General features: G+C 39.6%; 1 protein-coding gene across 1 annotated transcript in view; it reads right to left on the bottom strand.

Moving 5' to 3' along the window:
• Positions 1–15,182: 15,182 nt before the first annotated feature.
• LOC108678755 (nephrin) overlaps positions 15,183–25,481 on the bottom strand; it is a 28,790-nt gene continuing 18,491 nt past the window's right edge. Inside the window, exons 8-13 of the mRNA XM_047883779.1 lie at positions 24,241–24,404; positions 20,188–20,477; positions 19,244–19,410; positions 17,892–18,135; positions 16,698–16,887; positions 15,183–16,520 (exon numbers count right to left, since the gene is read on the bottom strand). Of these exons, the coding sequence (XP_047739735.1) occupies positions 15,789–16,520; positions 16,698–16,887; positions 17,892–18,135; positions 19,244–19,410; positions 20,188–20,477; positions 24,241–24,404 (1,787 nt within the window). The 3' untranslated portion in view covers positions 15,183–15,788. The remainder of the gene's footprint in view (positions 16,521–16,697; positions 16,888–17,891; positions 18,136–19,243; positions 19,411–20,187; positions 20,478–24,240; positions 24,405–25,481) is intronic.

Here is a 25,481-nt window from a genome sequence, read left to right on the forward strand (position 1 = left end):
GGTTTACAGACCAAGAGAGATAAGTAACTTGTTCACAAATAATTATGTTCCTGATCATTTAGTAACTATTTTACTTGTAACAAGCCAGATTTGGCGTTGTTTGAAAAAATCTTACTTTTATTTATTTCCTGCAACCTCTCTTTAGATATCTTTTTTCAAAGGAACTCACTCCCTGCCTCTCAGTCGATGCTGTGTTGAGGTTGAGTGTGTCCGATAAATTAACATCTAACTAACTGTCCAACTAACTTCTCTTTGTTGCCCAGTTATGACAGCGGGGCTGAAATAATCTTCGACAATTAATGGCAGTCATTCTAGTCATGTCGATGTGAAGACAGCATATGTGTGAATATAGCATACAAAACCACACAATTTCCAACAATTAAAGTCGTTTTAAAAACACATCCATGAAATCATGGGAATGTATAAATCCTGGATATAAATCGGCTTGCGTTAATTTCATTGAAGATGAGAACTAGGGGTGTGCAATAGAGAAGAAGTTTCGCGTGCAGATTGTCCGTACGGGAGCGCACGGCTGGGCGGCCGCTCATATATATATATGCTCGTCGCTATATAGATGCGCCCTCTCTCTACGCTGTGTTTCTCTCAAACTTGTGCAAACCTTGAAACCTTGATAAATCCATAATGCAGAAGAAAAATATTTGTTGAGAAAATCTAAATGCAATATTAATGTATTGGTTGCTCAATGGATCCTTTGTATTTTTCCACGAAAAAAAAAAATACGTTCACGACCAAAGTTCGTTTATAGACGTAGAGAACTAACATCTGAAAAAACGGGCGTCGTAAGATCCTCCATAAAATTGAGTTCCAATCACTTTAGCTGCATTCGCAAAAAATCAAGTTAGTGGGGAAAACTTTTCCCCTCCAAATTCGCTTCAGGAAAGCACTTTGTTTTGAACGTCTTTGGACTGCATATGTGGCCCACAGCACGCGTAGCACATTCATAGCTCGTTGCGCTGCGGCGCCGTCTTCTGCTAGCGATTATTGGTGGATTATCGCTGGCCACACAATAAACTACGATGGAGTGTTGATAAGGCTTAGTGTAACACAACATGTGAGAGGAAATGGAAAAATGCTCGGCGTTTACCGCATGCAATAAGAACTATGGAGCTATCATGACATCCCGCTCATATATGGTCGCTATTTTGGTATCGCATTTCGTTGATCGTTATTCGGACGATCAACGTTACTATTTGTCTGGCTATATCAAGTAGAGAAGCTTTCGTTTTATCTTACTGCCCATTCCCCGCTCTCTGCGAAGTTGTACTTCAAGATTTCGACTTGTATCTCTGTTACAATTGTTGCATTACATATTCTTAAAACGGCATGTGACCTCTAACAGTTAAATTAATTGCTTGTCTTTTTACATGCCTTGTAGCGGACCATCTTGTAGTGGGTCACAAGTACAAAATCTGTAGACAACAAACAGTCAGAAATGGCCTTCGTTAAGTCAATACTGAATGTGATTCAATAAAATCTTTCAAGGCGGGAACGGTTCTGTTATGCAAATGGAAGTCTAGCCGGAAAATAGGTCCATGAGAGAAGTGCACTTCATGCTGGAGTGATCTTCAAGCGCTGAGCTGAACATATGCGTTTAATATAAGGCATTTTATGGAAAGCCTATCCACTATGTAACTGTGTTCATATTGAATTTAAATTTCTAACCTAAATGTTATTCAAACAATCCTCATGAAGTTATGACATATGTACTATAACATTGTATGCTTGATCTGCTTTCGGGAGAAAACCAACTGCACCCATGCTACGTCCTAAATTCCCGAAAATATAACTTTTTTTGAGCGAAAATTCGATTCATGGAACACAGTGCTTTCCTTCTCACGATAACCCTAAGAATTCGAGACAACGGAGTTGGCATGTTGACAACATTGCCGATGTCAGATTCGTCAGAACTTCTTCCAATTAAGGAATGATCTTGCGTTAGAGACATCAATTTCTTTATCGCGTCTCAGGTCAGATCGTTCTAAAGTAAACTAATTGGATGCTTTGTCGAAATTCGTTCATCAAAATTTTGAAAATACTGGACATGAACTACTTTCTCTGAAACAGTTTGGTTACAACAATGGATGTTGGTTGATGGAGTAGCAGAATGCGATGGACATCCAAAACGGCCTCCAACGCAATCACTATCAATGGCGTCTCTGCAGCAAGGCCGATCTTCGTCTATCAGCGCTCCTTCAATCAAGTGTCCCATTAGAACATTTATGATATTAAACAGTTATCAACGATCATCGTCTCGCAACTATTGTGTTCGAGGATCGAATTCGAATTATCTAATATAAACAATGTAAATAACAATTTTTTCTTGATCCGGAAAGTTGAGAACCTTTATCCAACAGCAGAATCTCTGCTCTGGAATACATAAGTTCTCTTGCAATGGCGACCCATATTGCCTGCATGATGCATGCACCAACCGCTTCATCCCATCACCCACTGTCAGTTATATAGAAGTTGTGCATTATGTGTTGGTGTTGTTTCCACTATTTTATCCATATGGGAACTTATTGGCCATAACCTGACCTCGGAGCGAATTAAGCTTCCATATGTACGGGTGCCACTATACCGTATGCTGTGCGTATATGAAAAAGATGCACTTGAATACGCATTATCAGCCGTCTTTAGCTGTTGAAATTGCTTCGACATCATTTATAATATCAAAGTTCCCCCGTTACTGCTTCGGTTATGTACTCGATCTATGCTTTTGAGTTTATTAATTATTTAATTTGGTATAAAATGAGTTTGGAGTAATTATGATCAAATTCAAATGTTATTTTCTAACTTTCGTTAGTGAATAATTTTCCTTCAATACGCAATATCGTAAGTCACTCAATTACGTCACAATCAAATATCGAGGATATTTGAGTAATTATAATTGCATGGCATATTGCGAGGGAAACAAAGCGCTAATGTATGTGAAATTTCATTAATGCTGGATGAGAAGGTTAACTATATTACGTTCAACTTTATTACGTTGAAGTATAGTGTTTGCACCAAACATGATTTATGTAGGATGCTTGATTATAGATTTAGAGGTCTTGCGAGGACTGATCGCCGAATTAATTCTTCCATGCAAAATGGAAAATGTCTGACCAAGGGGAAGGATCCACAGCCTCCCGAAATATAATACAGAAAAAAATTCAAGCTGCTCGTGATATGATAATCTTCTCCTACGTAGATCTCGTGTCATCAATGTCTAAAAAATCTACTAGGAATATATTTTTTTGTGGCGGCCACTGCTTGATTTAAGAACCCTCTAAGCCTTGATCATTAACCTGAAGATTTGGGTTCCCGCGGAACGGCTAAGTCGTCGTGGAGGTGACTCGATTTACGACGGGATTCTTGAAAGCCAAGAACTTGAAATTTATTCCAGCGCGTTTGTTAAGTTTAAAATTGTTCACGATATGAAAGAGAAAAAAAAATATTTCGTTGGCTTACTTATTTGGCATTTATTTTAATTGCTTCAAAATATCAAAAAGACCATCTGATTTCTTAGTGGTTGAGCCATTCTTGCGTTGACAATTCGTCATGATTGACACAGCATAAAAGTTCTTCTGTCTGCTGTTACAAAACAACTATAAATAAAATCACTTCCATGTGATATTACCGCGTAATTCCTGACGAAGCTTGCAGCACTGAAAAAACACCACATTTGCACGCTAATTCACATATGTGGCGTACACATGCACACTCATATACGTATATGTGACGCTTATTTTTCATTTATTTTTATACGGCGAAGATTTACATGCTAATTTTATAGGAAGCATCTCTGCACACTAATTTATATGAGACGCAAATGTGCATACTAATTAATGTGCGACGCACATTAGCACACTCCCGATACCCAAGGGAAAAACTTATGCGCATTGTTCATGTACAGCCGATAGCCTATATATGCATGCACATATTAATGAAATTAGGCTTGTGTGCTATTTAGAAGCTTCGATTTTAAATTACCAATAAACATATATTTATGATTGCTCTACGATCATAATAGTCTTTTAATAACCAACGTGTATACTTGTAGGAAGAATCCACGTAATGCAACGTCGCAACATCTGTTTTATCTCGGGCCTCCGTACGTAATGTAAATTCGTTTTAAACAGGGGAGATTGCAGGGAAATGTAATACTCAATTGAATTCTTACTTACATGACTACAATTAAGTAGTAGTCAATTAAGACGCCTTACCGCTGTGAATTCATTGATTTTGAGCACAGGAGCAAAAACAAGAAGAAGCAATGCTATGATTGGAGTTTTTCTAAATATGAATGCAATTAGTGATCAATTAAGTCATCACCGCCATGAATGCATTGATTTTGAGCACAGAAACGAAAGCAGGAAGAAGCAACGCTTTTGGAGTTTTACTAGATATGAATGCGATTAGTGGTCAACTGAGTGCCCTTGCCGAGTAAGAGAGGCGGCCCCGTTGGCCGCAGTCTGAGTGGTCGTGTATATCAGAGACACGCGAGCCCTCGCAATCTTGCTGGTCACATGATCACCTCTGGTCGGCACTTCTTGTGGACCTTAGCATCGCCTGTAGCTGAACAAGTCCGTTATATCTGCCCGCTTATCTCGTGCTGTTCTCCGGTGACTCCTGCTGTTATAAACTCTGGTTACTCCAGCTGTTATATACTCTGTATACTCAGCCCATCTTGTGCTCACTACATTTAAATATGTAATGTGCATACATGTACATTTTGGATGCAAAGCAAGATAGCTGGACTAAGGTTACAGGTCATATGGTACATCAATTGAAAATTTAACGAAAGTACACGCATAATATTTGGTAAAAGCATTTATTATATATGCTCAGAATAAGAGCTAATTTTATTTGTTCACTTCAAATTTTAGAAGAGCGTCCTTAATTGGGCTTTCCTGCGCGTCCAATCGACAACAAGCGGGGCACACCTCTGGACCGGACCTCTATAAGCAGTCCCTTGCGGATTCTAAATTAGGGATAATAAAATTCCTTGAGCTCAAAATAGATATTTCAAATACTATAAAAAATGACTGGGAAGAATTTGACCTGGGCGATATTATGTGGGTTGAGATATGAGGACGTTAATGTTTGAGTCTCAGGCACCAGCGCCAAATTAGTTCCATAAATGCAGATTGAAGAAGGAATAGATTCCTCCAGCAGTCGACGCAATTACCCGTTTGTCGATTGAAACACTAACAAAAAACTTATTTCTTAATCGAAAACATTGAATTTCCGATTTGTCTGAACTGACGTCAAATATAAATGCCGAGCAGCCCTCAACTTCTAGCAATAACTTTCATTTTTTTAACTTCCTTCAAGCGGTAAATTTTTGTCGTTCTGATATTGAGACAACAATTTGCGCCACAAATTAGTGAAACTTTTTAACTTAGCACCTCACTCCTCCTTCCGCAAAGACTATATAGGTGATACTCGCCGTAGATTGTTTGGAGTTACAGTGGCATACAGTGCAGAAAACTATCGTTGAATCTCCCCGTTTTCTCCTTCTTTTCTATTTCATGTCCCGACAACTTCATACCAACTTCCTGTACCAGGATATTTTACCACGTTTATCTTAGTTTCGCTTCGCGTCCGTCTGTCTGTCATCAAAAATTCAAACCTTAATTTAGAGCACTTCTGAAGATCATAGAAATTTAAAATTAGGCATGCATGCTTATGCTGCTTATCAATTCAAGATTTTATCATCAGAATTATTAATTTAAAATTTTTTTTATTAAAAAAAATCCTAAAAATTCACGGTTGGGAATCGAGTTTTTTTGTCGAACATCCAGAGTTGCCAACCCTGGAAAATGATTTGAATTGCTAAAATTACTAAACTAAAAAATAGAAAATAAATAAATATAAAACTATTTTTAAAAATCACGTTTTTCTGGTGTTTACAAAACTAAAAACGTTGAAATAAAACATTTAAAAAAATTTAAAAACCAAGTTTTCTTAACGAACAAAAAAGAAAAATATTTACTCTTACATAACATTGCATAACATTTTACATAACTTTAATGCTATGTAAGAGTTAATGTTTTTATTTTTTGTCCGTTAAGAAAACGTGTTTATTAAGTATTTTTTATTTTTTTTTTTCACCATATCTATTTACTTGGAAGTCATCGCTACCGGAGTGGTTTACTTGAATGTAAGATAAGATAACTGCATCGAACTGTAAGCAATGGATGCCCCGATGGAACTTTAAGAGACTCTGGAAATGCAGTGAAAGTCCAGATAAATAATCGTAATTATACTAGAAAACTCGGTGAAGTACTCAATGCCGTCAATATAATATCCTGTGTACTTGCATTCAATGGAAGGAACGTTAGCCATGCAGATCACCTACGCGGCCGTTGCTGTACCGAACCAAGAGTCTAGCCTTAAAAATCGCACGAGAAAATTTTCTTTGCTTGTCTTTCACAATTGCGACGGATTTGAACAATGCAATAAGAAATGCAGTCGCTAAATTTTTAGCTCTCATTCTGCGAAGTTTGGAGGTTTGTTGGGGCTGCGGCTTCCGACCTTTTGATTTTCCCCTCGAAATGCCGGTGCAGCGTCTGCAGGTCTGAAGCTCCCCTCATGAGGCATAGAGACTTTGGATTTTGAATTATAATGATTCTTTTCATTTTATTTATTGTCGAACTGACAATGGAGCTGGACTCCAAAAGGTTTTCAATATCGATATGGTGAATTTACTTGGCGTTCTCTTTGCTTTTAACTTCCTTAAGCATAGAGAAGAGTTACATTTCTACGGCGAACTGATTGATCTCGATTTAAACATTACTTTTTGTCTTGGCGCACAATAATTAGCCATACGAGCGCCCCGGCGCTGCAGTTCCACTCATTTATCCTCCTTATTTCAACAGAACACTAGCATGTACTGCGGCAGGCTCCTATATTTTCATCGTTTACTATATTACAGTATTGTATTGTTTTGTATTACATTGTGTAGTGGTATATTATAAAATGAACATTAACGCATGGCAAAAGTGCGAAATAATTTTTCTACAATTAAAATGCAATTTGCAAAACATTTTGTTTGTACGATATTCTATTTATAGTAACTTTTGCTCCTTATACATATCGACGAGACATTATAGCAGGAAACGTAGGAACGTCCAATACGTGGTCAGACTAGCTAGACGGCGACGTGTTCCTCATGACAAGATTCCAGCAAACATATCGATAGTGAATGGTAAACGGATTCAGCTCTCATGCGTGCAAAAATATAAACTATTAAATGTCAAAAAGAAAAAAAATATTTAGTAATGAATCCATTTAGCGTTATAACGAATTTGGCGGCGCCCAAATTTGGCTTGAGTATTGCAGAAAATCTAAAATTCGAGCGATAAAAAAGATTAAGAAAAACCTTAAATAGTTTTTCTTAATAATCGGAGTATATTGCCGACTACCATCGTAACAGTGTTCGGACTGATGCATGTTCTTGCATGTCAAAACAGAATACATCAAAATATATTCATTTATGACTCGTACTACTTGAGAAAATTCTAACCATAAATGCAAATAACATTTAAGAAGACTACTTGATTTTAAGTTACTAGAAACTATTTTCAAGTGAGAGACAGCACATTGATTAGCAGAATCATGCTAAAGGTATATTAAATAGCTTGCATACACTTTTCCAACTGCACTTCTCACTTAATAAATAACATACTTCTAATTCTGCTTTAAAACTTATGCGTAAAGTCAAATCCACGACTGACTTTTCATCGGCCTGGTAGGATCAGCGTGTCATTTAGAAGAAAAAAAAAACAGGACAAAAAATCACGCAGGCAGACCACGACTCTTCCGTTGTCATCGTACGAATATCGATGCTTGTGTAGCTGTCGTCACGACGCCTGCTTCGTCGCTGGAAAAGAACTTCAAGTTCAGTCAAAAGTTCTGCTCATGGCAGCACTCAGCAGGCGGCCAGGGTAGATCGTGGGTCACATCTACTTTCTACTGAGTCTACATGCAGGGTAGATGAGCGGTTTAATTGAGGTGCATAATACAGGGTTAGACTTCGTTATGCTTATTATGTGAGAGGCGATCCGATGGCTTAGAAAGTACCGAGACCTACATTAGCACACCTTTTACTACAGCATTTTACTGATACGCCAGCACAATTGTACTACTCCAGTGCAATATTACTATATACCATTACCATATTAGTAGTCCTGTCCAATACTACTACTTCTACTACTACTACTACTACTACTCCAGCATAATAATAATATTACAAACATTATTATTACCATGCTCCGTCAGGAGTAGCTCAAAGCTGCTGCTCCCAGCACACCATAATACCTCCCCAGCACACCATAATACCTCCCCAGCACACCATAATACTTCCCCAGCACACCATAATACATTTACTACAGCATTTTACTGATACGCCAGCACAATTGTACTACTCCAGTACAATGTTACTATATCCCAGTACCATATTAGTACTCCTGTCTAATTCTACTACTACTACTATTACTACTACTACTACTACTCCAGCATAATAATAATATTACAAACATTATTATTACCGCGCTCCGTTCAGGAGTAGCTCAAAGTGCTCCCAGCACTCCATAATACCTCCACAGCACACCATAATGCCTCCCGAGCACACCATAATACCTCCACAGCACAACATAATATCTCGCCATCACTACATAAAGCCTTCCCAGGACCCGAAGTACCCTTTACAGCATCTCACAATACCTATACAACTCGACAAAGCATTACCGCCATCATAAATACCGCTCCAGCACTGACAAAAGCCTCAGAGCCTCGACAAAATACCTAACCAACACTATAATATAATCATTTACCAGCACAACACATGCCAATAATATCGCAAGATAATAAACTTGTATCCCTCATTTTCCCACCAAATATTTATTGGTCCTCCTGTCTGGCAATCAGAAATCCGAGCTGCTGAATTCATCTTAGAAAAAGACTAAGCAATTTGCGTCGCTCTCAGAATTACAGAGTCCATGTAGCCAGCAACTTCTAGCCTTTTTTAAGCAGTTCTGTGTTCCACTCTTCATATGAAAAGGCTTCAAAAAGATGGAGGTTATGTTGGGTTAACTTGTTCTACTCTCCACTCGCCGCTGCGAGATGATCTTAGTTGTGTGTGTACAAAGAGCTGGATTACTTATGCAAGAAGCTGGAGTCGGAGGCCGGCACGTTTGTGTAAGTTTTGAGGATGTTGGGGTGCATTTCGGCTGACTTGCAAATATTACAGTGACAACTTTTCTTTGACGCTGTAACCCAAATAATAAAATATTCTAAACTAGCCTAGAAATGAAGCAAGAATTGTTTCTTCCTCAACAAACTTCAGACTTCAGCGTAGAATTTTCCTCGCGCGGTGATATTTCGGCCAAAAATTCGAATTTTCTTTCTACATCCTCCCCCGCGCAACTAGTTTAATCAGTTGGAAAATTGTGGCAGCCGAAAAAATCTGCATATGCAATAACACTCCAAAAATGTAACGCTTTTTATTTTATTTAGTCAATCTACTTTCATTGAATCAATGTAATTTTGCAGCTATTTCCCACTCACACATGCAGCGTATTTTAATCAGGTGCTTTTAGGAGAAAGAATTTGATGAATTACAAAAACACTTAATCGTATCCGTGAATATTATTATTAAACTAGAAATGACTTTCAAAATTTTAATTCTGTATCCCGTTTTTCTGCCCATTCACTGCAGTTTAATCCTAATCCTCTCGGCAAGTGGCAGTATTGGCCTGAGAGCTCGGCGAGTAATTGATGTACTACTTGAAAGAGGAGGACCTGCATGAGCCTCTGATGTCAACTGAATGGAAGAGAAATTTAATTACGGTTCAAAGGCTATACAAGGAATTCCCATACATGAACTCCTGCACAAATTGAAGATTGTGAGAAGTGGGGCGAACGTTAAATGATGCAAGGAAAGAAAGTACGAGGACAATACAGATATAGTATGTGGTCGTTTGGTGAACTGTTAAGTGGGCAAAACTAAAATTGAAAAATGCTGAAGCAGCAAGAATAGAGAAAGGATAAAAGTCCAAGTTTATAAATTAATATGGAAAGGTTCAGGTGTGTTTTTTACTTGCTAATATTAATGAAAGTTTAGTTAGTTTTTATGAAACTAATATTAAACTTCGATTCTTTCCATTCCTGAAACTTTAATTCTGAGGTCTCCTCTTAGAAGAACGGACGTTAGTCGTAAATTTTCCTGCTCACATAAATTTGAGCTCGCTCCTATACGGTGAGCTCCTCCGGTCTCAAAACTCGGCTGGTGTTTGGTCGGCGTCTAAGCATTTACAATTGAATTACAGTTCTAATTAAAAATGTTCTTCATTCGGTAATTTGTCTATAAAATTTCAATTTTGCCCAAGTTACCGCTTCCATGTTCACGATGATTTGGTAGTAACGAGTACCAACAGTTTTACAAGAACTTAGATCTGAAGTGAACTGTAATTAAGGAAGTTACTGAAATTGCGAGTATGATGGGGGTTATGGAAGCCCGAAAGAGCACTGACAGACATGGGTGGTTCCCCTGGAATTCCTCCACCAAGTAGGTTCACTTTTACTCCACTCGTAAATAAGATAATACGAATTTTAGCAAGCATATGCATCTTTACACGTTTAATTTACTCAGTAAAAGCTATTGCTTTCATTCACATAATTGTGTAATGTTTTTTTTTTTAGTTTAGTGTGAGAAATGAGCGCTCATTTGTAGTCCAACTCAGCACGAACCCTCATTCGTTAAACGTAATCCGACACGCTACAGAGAATTCAATAATTTATATTTAGTGTGAAAATGGTATGGTAGTGAAAGAACAAAAACTGGATTACATGTATTTTAATAGCAAAATAGAAAATGTTAGCAATGACATCAATACACAAAAGGTAGTCTATGATATTTAAGTTATTATTCGGTGATGAGAAAAAATCACGCTTAAAATTACACACGTTAATAGTTCTCATATCGATATAATGGACATTCTACTGATACATCGATCGACTCATACATTCGTTTTCATACAAAAATTTTACAGCAACGTAATTTTTTGGTCTCCAGTAAACCGTAGCGATTTCTTGCTCTTTGATACATGACGTAATCTGCTTGATCGAAACGTCGTTCAGCGCATAATTCGATCCACTGCACGATCACTTATGAGGCGTCCATCGATTTTCATCAATTTCTGCGTCATTTTTTTCAATAAATGCACGCATAAAATAGAACTAAAGTATCACCAGTTAAACATTCGATGCTTTTTGACGTTATATTTAGACGAAAATGCACACAGAGCAAATTTCCACGGCTTTAAAGTTCTTTCGCGAAAGGCGCCGCCCCTGCTCTTTTCTCTAATTCTTCCGTGTATTTCTTATGAAATTTGCGATATCGAATGTACGAGTAGATAATTGTTCACAAAAAAAGATTATGCTCTTGCAATGTTTCATTACATTCAACGCACGAAATATTCTCTTATGACGCTAAGGTTCGTGACGACTTATCATAGAATAAGACATAAGAGTCAGAGAACAAGACACAACATTAAGCCCATGATTGCTCACAGACTATAAGTTCCTGCAAAACCTATGGCTTCATAATGAGATTCGTTCAAAACCTCACAGCGGAGTCAACAACGAGATTGCCCTTTTCAAAGCAATGCGACAAAATCAATAAAATAGCAGTGAAGACTAATGCAAATATAAGCTTCTGAGCAGCCGCGCAAATCCCTTTTTATTTTATTAATAAACTCCTCAAAATTTACTAGCGCCAACAAATAAAATCTAAAAATTTGCACTTTTAAAAATATGATAATATATCAGTAAATAACATACAATTCAGCCTCGTTTGCAAAGAAGTATGAACAAATATGGCATGGGCTCCACAAACTACATTATTCACAGCTGTTCGCCGAATCTCCGATCAATCTTGAAAGATTTATGAGTATGCAAATAATGATTGGGGTGGTCCGCTTTATTAATTGATTATTTGAGGTTAATTAATGTTGTAATAAAGCACCTCGTCCTGCCGAATACGCGCGAAGCATGGAAGAAACTAAAATTTGTGTTCCCTCTGGACATGAAATAAATGAGGAAATTGAACGGTTAAATCATCATTGTATGACTTGATCCTTCATCATCGAAGTCACAATGAACATGGTTAAAGAGGAAATAAACCTCAAGCATAACAAACAAATGAAGCTCACATTAACAAAATAAACATAAATTAACAAGTTGCAGTACTACGACTGAGGTAGAAATGTAGAATGAGTATATTCGTCGTTAGTCTATAAGGTAAATATGAACCATGCTGCAACATCCAGACATAAATTCCATAATATGTTCGTAAACCCTGTTAAAACATCTCGACAACCCGTGATGTACGATCAAAGAAATCCTGTCGCAAGGTTTTTTCGCGAGAAACAGAGCGCTGCAACTCGCAACTGTCGTAAAATAATTTCCTTATTACACGAAATTTGCTTATTTATTGTCAATGAGTATCATTGCATGACCGTTTTGCTGAAGAATTTTAGTCTAATATGAATGGCTGTTATGCTATTTTATCTCACATTCCTTCAGAATTCGAAAATCCAAGACCAAGTTTGGAACTTTTGGAGCACAATTTGATGTGTGAAGCATCTCTTACTAGAAATCGTTGCACAAGTCTCAGTCATGAAGAAGAGACACTCAACGTTCAGTGCTGCAGGCAGCTGGAGCTCACCGTGACGCGCGACGTTCAGTGCTGCAGGCAGCTGGAGCTCACCGTGACGCGCGACGTTCAGTGCTGCAGGCNATTAAGGGAACGTACAGGAGACACGTGGCCTATGCGGCAAATACACATCCAGTAGTTACATGTAAACGCATACAGTATCTTCTGCCCAATCCTCATGACTGTCCATGACAAGTTAATGAAAATCTAGCACGGTATCCGAAAACATTTTCACTTTTTCACCGCCATTAAAACTAAAAAATTACCTAAAATTTGACTTTAATACCTGCAATTGGCAGGATGACTTGGATAAATCAACATAAAGATGATGGTTTGATATGTCGCGATTGTTTTCTCAGAGGCCATAGGTCCTAGACTAAGATGAACGTCTGATCCGCTCAGAGCAGTGACGTGCGAGCAGCAAGCGCTATATAGGCCGTACGCTTGCGCAACAAGACTTCTAGGTGACAACTCCAGTATCCGAGGTATCTGGCATTTCAGAGTGAAAGCTCCAGCATCCGAGTCATCTGGTATTTCAGAGCGAAAGCTCCAGTATCCGAGCTATCTTGAATTTCAGTGCGACAGCTCGAGTATCCGAGGCATCTGGCATTTCAGAGCGACAGCTCCAGTATCCGAGCTATCTTGAATTTCAGTGCGACAGCTCGAGTATCCGAGGCATCTGGCATTTCAGAGCGACAGCTCCAGCATCCGAGGTATCTGGCATTTCATTGCGACAGCTCCAGTATCCGAGGTATCTGGCATTTCATTGCGAGAGCTCCAGTATCCGAGGTATCTGGCATTTTAGTGCGAATGCTCCAGTATCCGAGGTATCTGGCATTTCAGTACGAAAGCTCGAGCATCTGAAGTATCAAAGCATTTCACGGCAACAGCTTCACCATCCGAGAGCGAATTTATTACAACTCGAGCGTCCAAGGTATCAAGCGCCGTCGAATATTGTGTACACAATAACGAAGTGATTACGCCTAAAAAAGCACGTAAAAGAGTTTGAGTCTCGTTCGATAATTGCAGGCCTACCAGAGGCCAAAGGAACTAATAAGAATCTTAGTATGGAGAAGCACTTAATTTTAGTGACCATCAGTCAGCTGAACCAATCTACAAATGATTTTTTGCGGTATATGCGTACAGAAATCGATATTATTAATTTTTTATTTATTTTAATTTTTCGTCTCATTTTACATTGTTACACATACATATTTGCAGTGAAGTTGTAGTCTCATAGAGAGAACGTAGGTTATTTTCACATTATTCAGACCCCTAACACAAGCAATAATCGATTTTTTCGTAGGCGTGTAATACTGGAATGTAAAATTTGCTCAATGGCAGAATATGCATATTGCCTTGGTATTATCTCTGGAATTGTCAAAAAAATACTCAGTTGATTCATGGCTAATGTCATGTTTCAATGGACACAATGATTGTCAAGTGCAGAGCAGAAACAGCTCGTTTAGTCGCAAGCTAGATCATCAAAATTCCATGGCAAATTATTTAGTTCGTTGAAAAGTGCACATGTGGCCCACAGTACAGGGCAACAGTCATCTTTACTTTCCAGCTACAGGACCTGCTCAAGCGCACCAGAGCATGGGGGAGCTTCAATGGCCGTGAGAGGGCAGGGATACGTACGAGCCTCTCAATAAACATAGCATAAAGCAGCCACGGAAATAAACATGTTGGCTGTGGCTTATTGCTGCTGATGGAGCGCCGGCGTCGCGTCTGCCCAGCAGCCCGCGCCTGCCGCTATGCAGGCTCATGACTTTACCTATTTCCACACATATTGTTTTTCCTACTTTTTTCTTTTTTCCCTCCTTAACCTAAACTGCAATGTCGCTAAATTATTACAACATTTTGATTGTACCGTTATATTCTTAAACTGTGCTATTGGCAGGTTGATTCGAAAACCTAAACTGTGGTAGGCGAGTGGAATGAGGGTTACTTAGATGATCTGAAACTGCACTGCTTATTCGACATGTTTTAACGTAAGGTTTCTTCGTGTTCACTTAAGACCCGACAATGTACCAGACTGGCTTCCTTGCTGCTGGAAGAAAATATTTCGTTTTAATCTCAATTTTTACAACTAAAACGTCAACTGAATTAGCGATACCAACTTGCATGGGTAATTTTAGTAGTATGGAAAGTGAATCACATATGTGCTCAATTCGCGAACGCTCGCAAAGCTCCTCTTGTTCTTTCTGGATCGGATTTTTTTTCTATTTTCAATAAAAAATTAATAGGACTGGCTTGTCAATAAATGAATTCACAGAATGACTCGGAACAGAATGACACCACTTCCTGGCTCAGACACCATAGTCGCGACACCGCATGTTGTTTCCTTGTAAACACTGGCACGACGATGCTTACACCTATAAACCTTGTTATTGAGTATATCATTTGGTCCACGAGGTAGATAGATATATTTAAAATGCATTATAAAAACACTGGCACGACGATGCTTACACCTATAAACCTTGTTATTGAGTATATCATTTGGTCCACGAGGTAGATAGATATATTTAAAATGCATTATACAATTTGACATATTTTTAAAAATGTATTTAAAATAAACTGCCTCAAGCTTGTAAAATAATTGCAGCCTAATATTCCTAGACTAAAATGGTTGCTGGTGCATTTGGCAAGATTTTGCGGAAAATGTTTTCAACAGAGGCAAACATTGTGGGAAGAGATAGACATTTTAGCGGACTATTTCCGGGACTTATTGAAATGTTGTTGGAGAGATAAAAGACCATTGGCTATTCCTTAACCGTAAATATTGAAACACTGGCAAGCACAGGCACAATACAAACACTGTTGACAAGGCAGCGCACTTTGGTCATCAGAGCTAAATGCTTCTCGCTCCGAGATGATACATTCGCCTTGGATACTCAACTTAAACATGTAGTTAATGAATGAACTTCATTGAGCTTCTGGTAATCGATCACGATCACGTTTTGAACAGAGATCTATAGTGAATTTGATCAAGACGAAGTCTTATCATCGGAAAATGGGAATATATACAATTCATTAGCAAAAATAAATCTTATTTGAATAATTCTCATACCTCACTCTCCCTACAAGGCGACAACGGTGCGATTTTGTTAACAGATTTGCTTGGCGATTTCAAGTTTTTCGTTTGATTCGGAATAATTTGTGCGGCGTTATCTTTGGCAAACAGCGGTTTCTTATCCGTAGCAGTAGATGCCGAGCCTTGGAACGGCCTTGTTAAACTAACGTATTTGGGCTCATCAAAGTACTGCGATGCCGAAGGCTTATGTATGCTCGCGAAGTGCGTGCGTCTTGCACGCGGCCGACCGACGCCTGATGATTGTCCGTCAATAGAAATCCTCTTCAAAGATTGCTGCCAGCGACATTGCTGCAGCTTATTTAGTGACCCGCTAGACGCGACGTTGATATCAGGAGAGGAGAAAGATTGCCTGGGAGGAGCTGCGGACGAGGCGTTGATCAGGCATCTGGGGCAGCCGGAAGCCGACAAATTTTCAGCACTGCCGACTGTGTCCTCCAGGCCGCTGTCCTCGGCCTCTTGTGAGCCAAGTCTGACTTCTTCTGCCCTACTACGGCACGCCATGACTGAGTGCGGCGAATGCTTCGTCATGCACATGCAGCGCACACGACGCGTGGGTGAACATACAGAGTGAGTGTGGCCTCTTCTGAGCGCGGAGCAGTGAGGGGAGTGAATACTCCGACACTCCATCGTGGGGGAACACAGAACAGCGTTGTCAGAGTCGGTGTCGGAACAAACGCTCGAGGAGCCGGCGGCCAGCTCCGGCTGCAAGAAATGTATAAGAAATATGATTCAGCGACCACAATCTGGAAAACATTTCGATACTCTGAGTTAATTTCTGAAAATAACTAATTGGTGAATTGCTGAAGTGTTGCACAGAACAAAAAACCTCCACAGACTTCATCGTTGGTGATAAGACGTTGATGAGTGCGCGATACTCACGTTATGATGAATCTGAAGGGCGGCGAGCAGCGATCCCTCCTCGCACGCATGGCCGCAGGGTGAATGACATGAGTGGACATCTGAGCAGGGGTTGAGGTGCAGCCTGGACCCATTCTCAGCATCGAGAGGTGTCGATGTGCGGGTCGACTGCCGCGAACTTGGCTTCAAGAGGAGCACGTCGGGCTGGTGTCTGCAGCGAGCCACGCAAGGAAAATGTGGTCTTTAGTCACGAGGATCAACAAATCTTAACAACAATCATACCGAATGACCGCATTGCCAAGATTCGGCGTCTACAACCGTATGTTTTTCAAGAGAATTGTACGTTTATGTAAAAGAAATTATGAGGCATTTTTTGCTTGTACCAATTTCTTTCATATGTAAGCAAAACAGTCAAGCCGTCGACGCTTCTAAAAGCAAACCCAAGCGACATGTTAATAGCGCCGCGCAATCAACTTCATATTGCAACTTTATTGCGATGGCTCTGATGAGAACATTCACTCAATTCTGTCATGCATCTCGACAGACGAAGGTTTTTGTACGAATCTAGATGCTTTGAATAAGTGTTCCTCGAATTATAAATACAGTCACGAAATTATATACCTAAACTTCGTCCTAGTTCCAATACCTAATCATGTTGTGAAGTGAACTTCATTCAGAATAAAGTCGAAGTAATGCAAAAGCTTTAGGTTGCCCAAAGATGACAGAATCATCTCTCCCAACTTGACATTTGAGTTGTGAATGCTCTCGTTCAAACATATGGATGGAATAAGTCAACATTTTGAATAGAAACTCTGATTGAATTGGTAGTTGGATAGAGAATTAAAGTAAACTTTGTCTTATTTTCGTCCTCAAGATCTGAAGGCAAAAGTTCGTGTTTTATGTTGAATATTTTCGAAAAGGTGGGATGCCATCGTGAAAATGAGATGAGTTTTTCTGACAATTTTGCAGTTTGAGTTCAATGGTAGAGAAGATGGTTTTTCCGGATTTTCTCTCGCAAAAAGTAAGATTCATACCTATAAGAAAAATCTATCTCAGCAGCACCTAGATTCGGTGGCGGTGTCTGCGCCGTCGGCATCTAAAGTAAATAAAATCTTCACTAGAGTAGGCCAGTAAAATATCCTAGTTATTTTAAAACATTGAAAGATGTAAAATGAGCAAAACATGTCCAGCCTGCGCCAGCACGTCAATTCTCACCTCAAGCTGGCCAGTTTCGTGGCATCAGCGTGGACTGCTGTGAAGGCAGTGGCGACCTCATCGTCCTCGGGTGTGCTTTTGGCCATCATTTGCTTGATGGAGTCTTGCCTTCGTCTGATGTTGCGACGACGTCGCCGATGAAGGATCGTCACGGACACGAGCAGCACGACGAGCAGCAGCACGAGTGTGCTGACGATCCCGCCTAGCACGGCAGGTAACCAGCCTGGCGCCAGCAGCTCCGTGTCTGCAGGGCAACCACGGGGGCACGTTTAATCTTTCTTTCGTGAACTTCGATTCGATCTGTTTTTTGCTTAAACAGATCGAAAATTATCTCTCACTTAGCCAACATCTATTCCTAAGATAGATATTCTTTCTCGCCATTGTTTTTCACATAAACATTGGCTTGCATCTGACCATTCAATCATAGTCAACTCTGTCCAAGTCTCACTTCTGAAATACTAACGCTCATAACGTCCAAATATCGTCTCTAGAACATTGCTCTCCACCAAACCATTTTTTTCCGACCGAGCCACTGCATGGATCTCAATTTATTATTTTTCTCGTAACCTTAATTTCTTTATTACTTTTACTAAATCGTTAAAACACTTCAACTTCAAGCGAGCTGCTTTTAAATTTTTTTAGTTTCTCCGCTAGTTTCGCAAAAGCATCATGCACTCCTGCTTCATCCACTAATTTTCGGGGTTAGATGACGAATTACTCTCGTTATTATAATCGTCATTACCAGTACATGCTGAATTTGCCGCTAGAAGTCAACGATACCAAATGTTAAATGTTCAATTTGGGTTTTCTTACTAGATTAAACTTCTGAAGAACTAGATTAAACTTCTTTTCGTCGCATAGGTGCAACTTTCTATCAACACCCGAATCCCCTGTTAATTCCAGCTACCGTTCTAGCTTTCGCTCCTGTGCTTCCAAACCTTTCTGGATCACTCATATCAATGCTGCGGCTATATCACAGTCTCCAAAACAGCCATCGTTTACCTCAAGACAAGCACTTCTCACCCATAATTTTCATCCAACATCCAGATCATCTTCTGTCTTTAGACCGGTTCTTATCACCCATAACCTCCAACCAACATCCCAGAACCGTTTGCATTAAGACCAGTTCTTCTCATCCATAATCTTTATCCTCCATACCAGACATCGTCCGCCTCTAATATATTGCACCTCTATTCCTCACACTTCGCCCTCGTCTATCTCTGGACCAGAATAAACCACCTCTAATATCCGCCCCTACTTCATCCATCATCTCGCCCCAAGATCATCGCTCCCCAGCGCTGATATCCGCCCCAACCTCAGCCACTTCCTAACGTAAAAAGCCACCTTCTAACCTTTCTGTTTGAGGAGCCTGTGCCTGTCCTGCAGCTGCTGCGTGGCAGCAATGTTGGGGAGATCGAGGGTAAGGACGTCACTGGAGCCCTGTTGGTTGTGGGCTGAGATCTGCACCTTGAGTTCTTTGAGCTCCGCAAGCCCACCCACACCCCACTCGGGGAACTCGCTGAAGAAACGGCACAGAGACTTTTTACTATCTCCTCTGAAGTGCACCAATTAACAGTAATCTTATCGAACCTATAATGGGTGCCTTCTCGACAGAAAGTCGATTCTAAATCTTCGAGCTTGAATAGCTCTGAATTTGTTAACAATAATGGTGACGCGGGATTTGGGAACATGTAATGGTTTTGGACTCATTTGAGGCTCATCATTGTCTAGACTTTACAGGGTATTATCTAATAAAAAAAAATTTCACGTAGAAAGCTAAGAAAATTCTTCTTAATTTTTCTCGAGCCAAATTGATGGAATTGCAATATGTTCACATTCAAAATAATGACGAAGAAAGACCATTGAGTGCCGTGATCGTAAATTATTTAGGAATTGTCCCTTGCTAGTCAAATTTAGAGGTAAATAAAGCTATATCATGCGAAAAATATTAATTTAGTCACTCACCTACAATATAATTACATGAAGTATTATTGATCTTATAGGAACAAGAGAATAATTCTTCTGTGCATGGGACACAAGAAATTAATAAACTGCGCCTTGATTCATTATGTTCAGCGTTCGTGTTTGAATGCCGTCGTTTGATCTTATGTTAATAATTTTCCTCCACCATCCCTTGGTCATATGAGAGCAACTCAACACGTGTTAGCGAGATGGCTAAAAATTTCCGTGAATGGTTAAAACTATTAATTTTAACTAAGGATTCGAGCATTTGGTATAACATTGCTCCTTCTAGCACCACCATTCATGCGTGGACAGGAAGGATTGATGAATTCACCTCGTCATGTTAGCGACGAGCGTGTCACTCTGCCACGCCTGCAACGTGAACTGCTGCGGCAGGCCACCGTTGAATCCCTCAATGCAGGTGACAACCAGCGAGCCTTTCTCTGCACCAGCCTCGCCCCTGCAGTCGTAGGGCGGGTCGGGAGGACCTGAGGGTATCAACGTGACTTGGCAGCCCTCCTGCTGCCGCCCGATGCTGTTGGCCGCCCGACACACAAGCGTCTGGTAGTCGGCGACGGCCACCGGCGTCACCTCGATGGTCGAAGTCAGCCCATCGTTTGTGGCCTGTACAGGAACCGTGCAACAACTCTGATCACTTGAGAAAACACACCAAATGGACCTTATATGCAAGCACCAACTCTGATCACTCAAGAAAATACACCAAATGAACCTTATATGCAAGCACCAACTCTGATCACTTAAGAAAACACACCAAATGAACCTTATATGCAAGCACCAACTCTGATCACTTAAGAAAACACACCAAATGAACCTTATATGCAAGCACCAAATCTGATCACTTAAGAAAACACACCAAATGAACCTTATATGCAAGCACCAACTCTGATCACTTGAAAATACACACCAATATGAGCGTGATATAAGCGTGCACGAGTCTGAGGCGATTGAAAAAATAGCCGTTTATATAAAAATGGTATTGAATTTGGATGTGAAAGTTTCTAATAGTGAGTCAGGCAATTTTTATACAAATGAACTAGAATAGTTGCGAAGGGTCTGTCAGAAAAAATCTATTACAAAGATTCGATATGATGACTCGTCCTGAACAGGCAGAAGATGGCGTTCGCTCTACGGCTCTGATGGCAATGTGCTGAAGAATTCGGCATGGTATTCAAGTGACAATGCAAGCTATGTCATCTACTGATAAAGCTATACTTCTTATCAAGATCAAAATATGCTCCTATCGATGGTGCTGTCAAACTCATCAACGCTCCATTATTTTTGAAGTCTCCGATGCATGTCTTATTTAAACATCACAATTTAGTTCACTTATTGTCTTGTGAGGAATGACTTCGTTGTTATTTGCATCTTCAGAGCGAGTCCAGTTCGCTCTCTTCGACGACCTTATGTTTCGATTTCTGAATTACAATCTATGAATTACAATTAGAACACTTAATGTCCATCACGTCAGTTAATTCAGTAACAGGCGTGCATGTTGGCCAAAAGATGATAGAAGATTAGAATGATTTTAAAGTGCACACACTAGAGTACGAGTTGAGAAGAAGATAATTGGGAGAGCCTGAAATAAAATTGATTCACATTTAGGCGGAAAGTTGGACGTAAGATACCGTAGTTGGAAGCCTGAAATTAAATTAACGCAGACGATAACGTGGAAGTTTGACACAAGGTAAATAGGAGCCAGAAACAAAGTTGGTGCAGATGCAGGCATGCGAGTGGCCAATAGATCATTAGGAGCCAGAAATAAAATCAAAGCAGATTCATGCGCGCGAGTTAACATTTTGATAAATTTATTTAGAACTTGTTTTGAGAATTTTCCGCATGAATACGGTTCAACGTGCGTACATACTGAGGGAGGACTGACTGAAGGAAGTATTTCAGGAGAATTACGCCTCCTGTAAATGGTTCCCTGTCCTTCTTATTCAAGCAGATTAAAATGTGATACACAAGATCTTTGCAAAATTCACATTAATCGAACGACTTGCGCCATGATTCAAGTTCTACATCGAAACTTTTCCCACACACGTTATCAGCATCGTTACTCTTCAAGTTTTGAGTAGCGTGATTTGTTCTAGAACACGCTAATGCCTGTAGCATTCTGGCATGGCTGGCAATAACGATCGCCTTGAGGCTCAAGCGCCACAGCTAGACAGAGCTCAGACAAACATTGTTTGACATTTGCCGCTAGCGAAAAGTAATTCCTGCAAGCACTTGCCGATAAAAGTTCCTGGAAGAAATTTTGCCTAGTTTAACTTTTCGCTATTGCCGGCATCTCTTTTATCATTAAACGAACGAAGAAGATGCCGTCATGGCTCGTCGTCACCTAAACTCGGAATGAGTTTGAAGCCGTTTCATTTGTTTAAACCTTCCTTGAAGTGTCGTATAATTTCTCACCGGTGACATTTTAGAGCAAATGAGTTTCATAATAGAGCAATTTTGGCGAATAACTTCAAAAAGGCTTATTTTAAGACATACTGAATGAAAACACGCGATTCACATTGAGGAAAAGCAGCAGAATTAAATGTTCATACATTTCCCGACACTCATAGGAAGACTTTTCAATAAATCAAGACAAGAATGGTAGATACTTAATTTTGGTTAACCCTCATTCTGCTTAACAATATTATTTTTGCTTATTAATCCGTCTCACGAAACTGCTAGATGGTTTCGCGCGATATTTGCGATGACCGCGGCGATCGACAGCACGCGTCTTCCGTTCATCTCTACACGTCACTTCTTAAATTGACTCACAACCTTCGTGGCTGGTATTGTCTTAATCATATTGGCTGATACTGCTCAAAATCAAGTTAACTACAGCAGCTCAGGTGTAGTCGATTGTTTCTTTCCTGCTCGAAACTCTTTTTCTACCAGCGGTTTTCCAAAATACCTCCGCAGATGTCCATTCCCTAGTTTTCTCTATTTCTATGGGACGCTGTCTAGCCCCAATACTTTCCTACTCCATGAATATAACAGCTTAATTAATTTTTTTACATGTCTTGAGCGCTATATTGGTAATTTTTCCCATTTCATTATTTCCTATTATTATGTATACTAAAAATAGTAAGCTAATTTAGCTATTAGTTTGTTCGGTTAGCCTCAAAGTATTCGAGCTGTAATTTCCTTATAACGTGCAATTAGAGTTCTTTGAGGTAATGATTAAGCTCGTAATCCCCATGAGTTTGTTGAATAATCTTCAGAAGGTCAGTGTTTAAATAAATAGATCAATAACTCGTATCGCTTCGAAATTAATGTACTATAAAGACAACGAATTTCTAAACACACGGATGATGGAACTAATTACAATTCCCCGAATTTCGCACTTAAGACATACTAATTTCTTTGATACAGAATTCGACACTTAAGATGCAAATGAAAGATGTTCATTTAGATCGCACAGTTTGTGTATGATTCTATCGTATTTTTAATTAAATCACAGCGCACTCATATTGGATAATCTTTAGGGCAATTTAAATTCATTTTTTCACATAAGTTTCGCTTTATTCGCGAAGTGCGAATTTCATTTGTTCATTCAAACTTCTTTCGAAATGACAAATTTGTTTTATCCATTGGGAATGAATTGTTCCCTGAAAAATAACATTCAAGCTCGCGCGCAGTTCGTGGATGGCTTCCTGGTTACGGATTGTTCTCAAATTATCAGAAGAATTGACTTACATAAGAATACGTAATTAAAAACTGACAAGAGGAATGAGATAACTTAATAGAAGATCAAAACGTATGGCATTCAGTAGTTGAAATAGCACGGAGGAATTATAAATAAAATGGTCCACCCTTCGATGCAAAAAACGGCAAAATCTCGAGAACAAAATAAAGATTGGATGAAACACAATAAATTTATTGTATTAATTTCTATTTGTTGGGAGAGTGTGAACGTAAAGAGGAGAAAGGAGAAAGAAGGAAGGGGAGAGACTAGCAGGCATGCGGGACTTGACTTCCCCACTCCATGTTGGAGCGTGAAAGATGTTTTAAAGGACGCACTTCTATGGCAGATACTTCACTTAACTAATGTTATGATGTTGTTGATTTATTACATGGACGAATTCAAGGCCATCGCGTATTAACTTATATATGCATAGTTCTAAAATTGTTTTGCAAACATCGATGTTTTCATAAATAATCGCATGAAACACGTCATTCGCTACCGAAGCAACATGCACTGCTTCGCAATAGCAAACAAAACAAGTTAAACAAGGTAATACAATATGCTTTATAAGTAGGAATCCAATCAATAAACATTAGACTCCATGGTTAACACACAGATCTATATAAGACCTACAATGATGTCAACCGCAAAACGGCCCCCGAGTTATCGCAGTCACCCCGCAGCACTGACCATGTAGGGCAGGAGCGTCTCTCGGCCGTCGTCGGTGAGGCGGGTCCAGGTGTAGGCGAGGCTGGTGGCGGGCGAGGCGTCCACGCGACATGTTACCCGTACGGTGTCACCGCGCGCCACGCGCTCACTGCGCGACTGGAAGCCCTTAGCACAGCGCGGCTTGTCTGTAGCGGCAACACCACACGAATTATTACAACAACAGAGCATAAAATTTCGGGTCAAAACTGCGCGACTGGAAGCCCTTGGCGCAGCGAGGCTTGTCTGTAGCGGCCAACAACACACGAATTATTGCAACAACAGCGTATAAAATTTCGGTTCAAAACAACTAGATAAGGTTTACTAGCCTAGGTTTACTCTCAGCAGAGCATTCAACCTCAGGGACTCCTATGTTCACAACACCTTCATGGTCAGCGAGACACTTCATCATACGAGACATTTCAACACTATAGCAGTTTATCATTGGGACATTTAATCATAATAGCAGCTACCATAAAATTTTATCATTACATAAAGTGCATTTGAAAGCATCAGTACCTGTGTATGTTAGGTTAGGTTAAATTTGTAAAGGATGAAATGAGTAAATGTTCCAATGATCAATTACATGTCTCGTATGTCTTATATAATGTCTCGTATAATGAAATATCGTAGATATCGGATCGTATTATGAGATATCAGGGAAGTACCTATAGATGTGTTTCCGGCAAATCCCAAAACAACATAATCAACAAGCCAGCAATACCAGATAATTCACATTGACTGACATTTAATCCTTTGAAGACCTAAACATCATCAACCTAAAAATTTACTCGTTCATCGATATAACCGCACGTTAATAATATTTAATTACAAAACCCACACAGAATGTGACCATTCATCACACTCTGATCACTACCACGATTTCTGTCAACACGCATTCAATGCCATGCGATTGATCAAATCGCACTACACAGCAAATAGATTACTAACAAAAAAAATTCAATGCGCAATTTGCGCATACGTTTAAGTCCCCATAAAGCCTACAGCAAGTTTTGATTTACGTCTACCAAGACAACAACAAACTAGTACGTGACTCCACAGACGCCGCTCTTGAACAATACATAACTTAATTTCTTTACATTCAACTATACGCACTATTAGAAATAAAAATACTGCATATTGCCCAAAATTGCCAAGCCACATTCATCGATGTTGACAGGGCAGATTTTGCCGCAAAACTCAACACTGACCGTTGGTCTCTGAGA

This window comes from Hyalella azteca, unplaced genomic scaffold, assembly GCF_000764305.2.
Source record: "Hyalella azteca isolate HAZT.00-mixed unplaced genomic scaffold, Hazt_2.0.2 contig13683, whole genome shotgun sequence".
NCBI classification, from domain to species: domain Eukaryota; kingdom Metazoa; phylum Arthropoda; class Malacostraca; order Amphipoda; family Hyalellidae; genus Hyalella; species Hyalella azteca.